Source organism: Xenopus laevis, chromosome 7L (assembly GCF_017654675.1).
Source record: "Xenopus laevis strain J_2021 chromosome 7L, Xenopus_laevis_v10.1, whole genome shotgun sequence".
Classification (NCBI taxonomy): domain Eukaryota; kingdom Metazoa; phylum Chordata; class Amphibia; order Anura; family Pipidae; genus Xenopus; species Xenopus laevis.
Genome location: NC_054383.1, coordinates 122,239,501 through 122,247,641, shown reverse-complemented (window position 1 = coordinate 122,247,641; position 8,141 = coordinate 122,239,501). Strand labels below are relative to the sequence as shown.

At 40.6% G+C, this 8,141-nt stretch overlaps 1 protein-coding gene across 2 annotated transcripts in view; it reads right to left on the bottom strand.

Annotated features, from left to right (window-relative positions):
* Window positions 1-4,879: 4,879 nt before the first annotated feature.
* Window positions 4,880-8,141, bottom strand: part of LOC108696776 (protein kinase C gamma type) — a 157,921-nt gene continuing 154,659 nt past the window's right edge. For both annotated transcript variants that reach the window (XM_018226413.2, XM_018226412.2), the window contains 2 exons: window positions 6,994-7,134; window positions 4,880-5,367 (listed from right to left, as the gene is read on the bottom strand). In XM_018226413.2, coding sequence (XP_018081902.1) covers window positions 5,188-5,367; window positions 6,994-7,134 — 321 coding nt within the window. In that variant the 3' untranslated portion in view covers window positions 4,880-5,187. The remainder of the gene's footprint in view (window positions 5,368-6,993; window positions 7,135-8,141) is intronic.

Below are 8,141 nucleotides of genomic sequence, written 5' to 3'. Positions count from 1 at the left end.
TTCTTTTCTCGTTTCAATTTTCACATTACTTACAGACCAGGAGCCAAGAATGGCAAGGCTGATGCCCTTTCCCGTATGTTTTCCGAAGAAGGTGAATGCCCTGAACAGACCCATACCATCCTCTTACCACAAAACTTCCTTTTGTTACAGTCTGAACTTATGTCTAGAGTCAAAGAAGCTTCTTCTGCCTCTGATACCGCCCCAGATCTAGAACCAAAGGATGGTTTTCTCTTCTTCAAGAATAGAATTTTTGTTCCTGAGAAACTTCGTGTGGAGGTTCTTCAATTTGTTCATAATCATCCTTTGTCCGGGCATTTGGGAACAAAGAAAACCATTGACTTAGCTAAAAGACTTTTTTTTTGGCCAGGGATGAATAAGGATTGTAGGTTGTTTGTCCGTTCTTGTGAGACCTGTGCTCGTTTTAAATTCTCTCGTTCACGACCCATGGGACTTCTTCATCCTTTACCAGTCCCTGACAGGTTTTGGGGATCTATTTCAGTGGACTTTATTGTGGAATTACCTCCCTCACAGGGTTTTAATACAATTTTTGTTGTGGTTGACCGTTTATCCAAGATGGCGCACTTTATTCCCCTCACGGGTATTCCTTCTGCTGCCTCTACGGCTGAGGTCTTCATTAAAGAAATCATCAGACTACATGGAGTTCCTGATGAGATCGTGTCCGACAGGGGAGTTCAATTCACATCCAAATTCTGGAGAGCACTTTGTCAGTCCCTGAAGATTAAACTTCTTTTTTCCACAGCTTTTCACCCTGAAACTAACGGGCAAACAGAAAGAACAAATCAAACCCTTGAGCAGTATCTTCGTTGCTTTACTTCCTTCCTACAAGATGATTGGTATCAACTTCTTCCATTTGCTGAATTTTCATACAATAACTCTGTGCACTCTTCTACCAAGGAGACTCCTTTCTTTGCCAATTACGGCTTTCATCCTCAGGTATTACCCAACCTACCCAGAGAAGTAACAGTACCCTTACTACAAGACCGACTTGCCTTTTTGTCAAGTAATCTTCAAAAGATCCAGCAAGCTATGACTTTGTCACAGAGATCGTACAAGTTTTTTGCTGACAGAAAGAGAAGAGGAGGTCCAGAATTTAAGGTAGGGGATCAAGTATGGTTGTCCACTCAGCATGTTAAATTAGACTGCCCTTCCAAGAAGTTAGGACAGAAATTTCTTGGCCCATTTATCATCACTCAACAAATAAATAAAGTGGCTTTCAAGCTGAAGTTACCGGCATCCTTCAAGATCCATCCAGTATTTCATGTGTCTCTTTTCAAGCCAGTTGTCAAGAACACGTTTCCTGGTCGTTCTTCTTCTCCTCCAGTGCCAGTGTCTATCCAAGGGGTCGAGGAATTCGAAGTAGGTGCAATTCTGGATTCCAGGTACCACAGAGGTCAGTTACAATATCTTATACATTGGAAGGGGTATTCTCCTGAAGAGAGGTCTTGGGAACCAACAAACAATGTTCATGCTCCTCAGCTTATTAAGCTGTTTCACAAACGCTATCCTGCTAAGCCTGGGCCCGTCCTGAGGCCGCGCCTTGAGGGGGGGCAATGTCAGTCCTCTGGTGCTGATGTCTGCCCTCGCGAGAGGTCGCGTCATTTTCGCGCATCGGCGCGTCCGCGTCGAGTTGGTCGCGCGCGCGGACGAAGGTTCGCGGGCGCGCGCCCGTTTTTGACGCATGCGCACAGCGCGTAAAAGGACGCCGAGGCCTGCAAATCACTGCGAAGTGATCTTGCCTTGACACTAAGCGTTCCTGAACTTTTGACTGTCTGATCCATTGGTTTCCTGAATATTTTGGCCTGTTTATCGACTCTTCTTTCGGATTCTCCCTCGGTACCGCAGATCCTGTTTCCTGACCTTGCCTGGCTTGACTACGTCCTCGTTTTACCCTATTCGGCTACTTCGACTCGGTTTCTACACAAGTGCTGCTGAACACCTACTACCGGCACCTCTGTTACTCTCTACCTGGACTTATTCCTGTCTCCATTCGGGCTCTGAGTTCCAGTAAGAGGCATAGGGGAGGCTATTAATTCGTCAGACCTACCACAGCGCCTGATACATGCAGAGTGAGTGCAGTGGAGGTCAAGGCCATCTTCTTCTCTTTGGTAATCTTCATGTCTTCTTCCTCCCCTTCGGCAATTACAGTCTCTTTCAGCACATGCGCAGTTGTAGAGAACCGGAAGATTGCTCCAACTGCTCATGCATCATTACGCCGCTCACTTCATGAAGATTACAGAAGAGAAGAAGATGGTGCCAGTGAGCTCCGCTGCGCTCACTCTGCATGTGCGGTCGCTATTTCAAGATGGGACAGAATTCTGGGGTTAAACTGTGCAGGGGGGAGGCAGGGAGGGGGACAGTGGGGACTTAACATCGTGGGGGTTTAGTTCTTCTTTAACACAGAAAATTGCATCACAGCATCCCTTCTAATTAAAGAGTTCACCAACAATGGTGCATTGATATGCTGTAAAGGTTCCATGACGCATTTCACATACAAATCCAATTGGCTTCATCTGTATATAATTCAATGGGAGAGGTCACTATCCACTTTGGTTTGTGTGGTCTGTGCCGGAATTAGCCAAAAAATTTGACTATTTTGGACTTTTCGGGCAAGAATCCCAAAAAATCTGGCTTTTCAGGGAAAATCCTGAAAATATCTAGCAAATTGTGGAAAACACTTGTATGATTTGGGATTTTATCGAGTTTGTCCCCGATCCAATGAAATCGTGCTTTTTTAATAATAAATATGGTCCAATCGGATTTAGATAAATAAGGCCCCTAAACGAGCACTGGTTTAATACCATCCACCTCAGTGCACACAAATTACATACAGTTTTTTGATGACCTCATCAAACAAGCAGACCTTTATAGGTATTCCCAGATTTAGATACTAGGAACAACACCCACAAAATACAGATGGAACAAACTCTGTTGACATAAATCTTTTTCCTATACCCAGATATAAATTAAGCATTTCCTAAGCTGTGATGTTGGATGTACATTATGTCTTGGCTTTGGCCTACTTATCTACTCTACTCGTTTACTCTCTTAAAGTGGACCTGTCACCCAGACACAAAAATCTGTATAATAAAAGTTCTTTTCAAACTAAACAAGAAATCCAATTTCTATTTTTTATTAAAGCATTCATAGCCGTTGTAAGCTCATTTAAAAATCTCAGCTGTCAATCAAATATTGTCTGCCACTCCTCTATGCCAGTGGCATAGAGGCGGGGCAGACAATTACTTTCACTTTCCATTCAGCACTTCCTAGATGTCACTGCTCTCCCCACTTTCCCCCGTTCTCTTTACCATTTAATTGCTTAACCAGGGCATGGGGATGGACATCGGGCCCCCTATTCTGGTGCACAAACAAGATTCTGAGATGATACAAGGCTTGCCTTAATAACAGTGTCCACAAAATGGCTCCTGCCTGCTTGTTATAATTTTGAAATCCCAGACTGAAGGAAGCAAGATTCAAATAATTTATATAGTGTAATTAAAGTTCATTTTGCTTGACTAATGTGATAAAATAGGATTTTGAATAATTTTTTTGGGTGACGGGTCCCCTTTAAATTTGGTTAGTCCATTAATAACAGCATTTACTGCCTTATTAGTCATAGATAAATGTTATTAATAAAGATGACATACAACTAAATGACACTTAGGGGCCGATTCATCAAGAGTCGAATATCGAGGGTTAATTAACCCTCAATATTCGACTGGGAACTAAAATAGTTCGACTTCGAATATCGAAGTCGAACGATTAAATCCTTCGAATCGAACGATTCAAAGGATTTTAATCCAACGATCGAAGGAAAATCCTTCGATCAAAAAATCACAGGCATTTATAACATTGACTTCGGTAGGTTTTATCTACCGAAGTAGGTGGTAGAAGTATTTTTTAAAGAGACAGTACTTCGACTATCGAATGGTCGAATAGTCGAACGATTTTTACTTCGAATCGTTCGAATTCGATCGAATTCGATCGAATTTAACCAATGGTCGAAGTACCCAAAAAATACTTCGAAATTCGAAGTTTTTTTCATTCGAATCCTTCACTCGAGCTTCATGAATCGGCCCCTTAAAGAAGAACGGCTAAACCTTTCTGATCTACAGGGACTTTATTTTGCACCAGACTACATTATAATGAAGAGGTTGATTAATAAAATATACTAAAATAACTTTTAAATAGTTTTCATTTTAAACTGAACTGAAATGACAAAAATTACAGAAATGATCTTCACTTATAACCATATAAAGCTGGAAGGAGACCAATTATTCCAAACATTGTTCTGAGATTGATTGGTGGCCCTAATTTAGGTGCTGGGCAGTTGGCAATCACCGGTTAAAATACAGCTGTGAAATATTAAACTTCCAAAGATGTCCAAAAATGTAAGCCATTGTTCTTTTCATTATTAGCATTCTCCAACATTCTTCTTCCACTCTATGCACATGGTTTAAATAATATATATATTTGTATATATACATTCATCCAGGGTATTGTTTTCTACATGTAAAGGATAACATCTAGATATATTTTACACATATAAAGATATTTAATAGGCCATGCATGTCGAGGCAAGATGCAATTTTTTCGGGGAGATGCAGGCAGTGTTTGTCCATTCCAGTTAGGAATTCATTGTGAAAGTAAATGCAGATATCATCTAATGTCTATATGAAATACAGTCTGATTTCTACTTCAAGTATTACTGCACTTGAATGATGTTGAATTCCAGGTCCCGCAGTCCAACCCAAAGTTATAAAGACAATCAAAAAAAAAAAATTCTTTCCAGCTCTCGTCTCGTTTTCCTGCAGGTGACTTGTGACCCAACTTCACTGCCTGGTATCGATTTAAAAAAAAAAAAAGACTTCTTAATTTTTTGAGACACTAGACAACCCAAAGGAAAACCGCACTTCATCAGCTTTTCACAAGTGTTATTAACAGTGAAATGCCAGATCAGTGTCTGGTCCCGGAAGGAATGGATTCACTATTGCATCCTGGTCCCCTCTCACAGCACATTACAACACTAAGTGCTTTTCCAAGATGCAGGGTAAGGAAGAAGAATGAGACAGAAGGTGCTAATAAGCCATTACCATGCCGGCCAAAAAAGACGAGGGCTGATAGACAAAGCCTCATTTATGCTTGCTCCCCGTCATGCATCCATAGAGATCACACCAAGGAGATGGGCACTGGGCTGTGTGGGTTGCTATGGATGAACTCTGGATTAATAAAGGTGAACCCAGCAAATTCACTCTGGTCAATGCCTGCTAATACAAGTTGATCAGGAGGAGTAAGAACAGGGGGTGCACGGGTGAAGAACTTGTCAAAGTTCTCTCCACTCTTTCCACACTGTAAAAGAAAACAGATTACGAAAATATTACTTGGATGCACTAGAGCAAAGGCAGATAGAACTAAATTGAAATTGGCAGGGTGCATTTACATTAAAGTGCAAGGCATGATGTCTGAGGTTTCACTAGGTTTAGTGTTGTTTGAAATTACCACCAATCCCATTGGTTCAGTAGTCGGACTACTGGGCAGGTCTTATTTAACTAATGTTTGCTAAATATACCCAAAATATAACTAGATAGATAGATACTAGATGGATAGATGAATGGATAGGGGCAAATTTACTTACCTTCGAAGTTGCGCCAGGGCTCAGGGAGCGAAAGGTAGCGAAGTTGCGCTAGCGTTAATTCGTCAAGAGAAGCAAAATTGCGCTACCAATGCCTAATTTGCATACGGCGCCAAGTTAAAGTACAATGGACGTATATGTAGCGGCAAATACACTACACAAGCCTGGGAAAGCTTCATAAAATAAAATAGAGTTGTTATTTTGCCCTACACATGTGCCCATTGTATAGTTCAGGTGCCGAATGTTAGGAAATGTAGGGGGGAAGGAGGGTACCCCAAAAAAAATTTACGATCTTTTTCAGCCTATCACTCTTAAAAAAGTAAAAGACGTCAGCGTTTTTTGGGACTTAGAAAAAATGTAAACTTTTTTTGAAGGAAGCCCTATCTACTCTATTGCACTTCCTGGTCTGAGGTGGCGAAGGCAAGTCTGGCGCATGAGGTAACGTTCAGTAAAATGCGCAAGTTAGTGAATTAGCGTAGTTACGTCCCTTCGCCATAGTGCAACTTCGTCTGGCATAAGGGTGCGAAGTAGCGCTAGAGTAGGTCCACTTCGCTAGCAAATTTACGCCAGCGCCCATTAGTAAATCGGCGAAGTACCGAAATGACGTCACACTGGCGAATTTTCGCTAGTGGTAGCCACTTCGCCCTTTAGTAAATTTGCCCCACAGTGTCCTGAGAAATGTCCTAAGGAGGACAAAAATGTTGGTTAGATAAACATTTTCTTCTATGTTTTAAGCACCTTGACTGCACCATTTTATTATGAAAATGTGTTAATTCCTTTGGTAGCACAAGGCTAGTGCTTTTTTGAGGAGTATATAAAAATATATTTGTGTGTGTGTGTGTATAACACTTAGGGGCAGATTCATTAAGGGTCGAATTTCGAAGTTAAAAATACTTCGAAATTCGACCCTCGAATTGAAATCCTTCGACTTCGAATATCGAAGTCGAAGGATTTAGCGCTAATCCTGCGATCGATCGATCGAGGGATTTTTCGTTCGATTCGAAGGATTTTAATCCAACGATCTAAGGAAAATCTTTCGATCAAAAAATCACAGGCAAGCCTATGGGGACCTTCCCCATAGGCTAACATTGACTTCGGTAGGTTTTACCTGCCGAAGTAGGGGGTCGAAGTTTTTTTTAAAGGGAAAGTACTTCGACTATCGAATGGTCGAATAGTCGAACGATTTTTCGTTCGATTCGTTCGATTTCGTTCGAATTCGAACGAATTTAACCAATTCGATGGTCGAAGTACCAAAAAAATACTTTCGAAATTCGAATTTTTTTCATTCGAATCCTTCACTCGAGCTTAGTGAATCGGCCCCTAAGTGTGTGTATAAAACTCACAGGGTGTGGTTTGAAAGGAGGCTGAATTTCCAGAAGCTCTAAGCGCTCCCAATCAATCCAGCGGAAGAAGGCATGGTCACGAATATCACGTTCCCCATCCGAGCCAGAGCCGAGACGCTTCAGAGGGTGTTTGGTCAGCAGCTGTTTGGAGAACAAGAAGAAAATACTGAGGATGACAGGTACAACAGAAACACAGGAGTTGGCAGTTTCCCTTTCCCAGTGCTCAGCTTATCTCAAGATGGAATTGCTAAGACAAGGGAAAAACACTATAAACAGAATAATGAGTTCCTCTTTCAAACAAAACTGTGAACGAACAGGAAATTTAAAAATCACAATCAGGAAGAATTAACCAGAATCTGCCATTTTATATTTGCTCCTTAATTATAAGTGAGCGTTATCAATATAGTGTCAATATGACATTTAGCTCAGTTGAATAAAACTTCCTTAAAACAAGAGATTTAGGGCAGGCATAAAAAATTACAAAAGCCATAGAAAAACCTTCATGGAGATAAGGAGGACATCACGAGCTTCATACAGATAGGGGGTTATTTATTAAGGTTCGAGTTGTGTTTTCCATGAAAATTCGAGATCTCGAGTAGATTTTTAAAAAAAACTCGAGATTTATTATACCCCGACCCTGCTTGAAACAGCTTGAATTCAAAAATAATCTAAAACCTGTCAAGGTCATGTAGGAGTCATTGGTAGATGCCCCTTGAACCATTTGAAGATGTTAACAGATGTTTGAGGTTTTTTTCAAAGGTTTTGCCCAAAAACTCAAAAATTTAAAGCAATTCGAGTTTTTTCCCACTGGAAACTTGATTAATGAGAGTTTTCAGGTTTCTCAACTTGAATTTGCAGCATTGAGTTTTTTCCATTTGAGCTTTTTTCTACATAAGATATCATTCGAGTTGTGAATTAATTCGAGTTCATTCGAGTTCATTTGAGGTATAAAAAAAACTCTAAGGGCCAGATTTATCAAGGGTTGAATTTAGAAATTCATGGGAGTTTTTTTTAAAATTCCATAAACTCCCATGAACTCGAAATTCAACCAATTGAAATGTATTAAAAAATCGAATTTTCTGAACTCGGGCGAATAGGATCGACCCGAAAACTCGAATCAGATTCAAATCAAATTTGATTCGATTTTT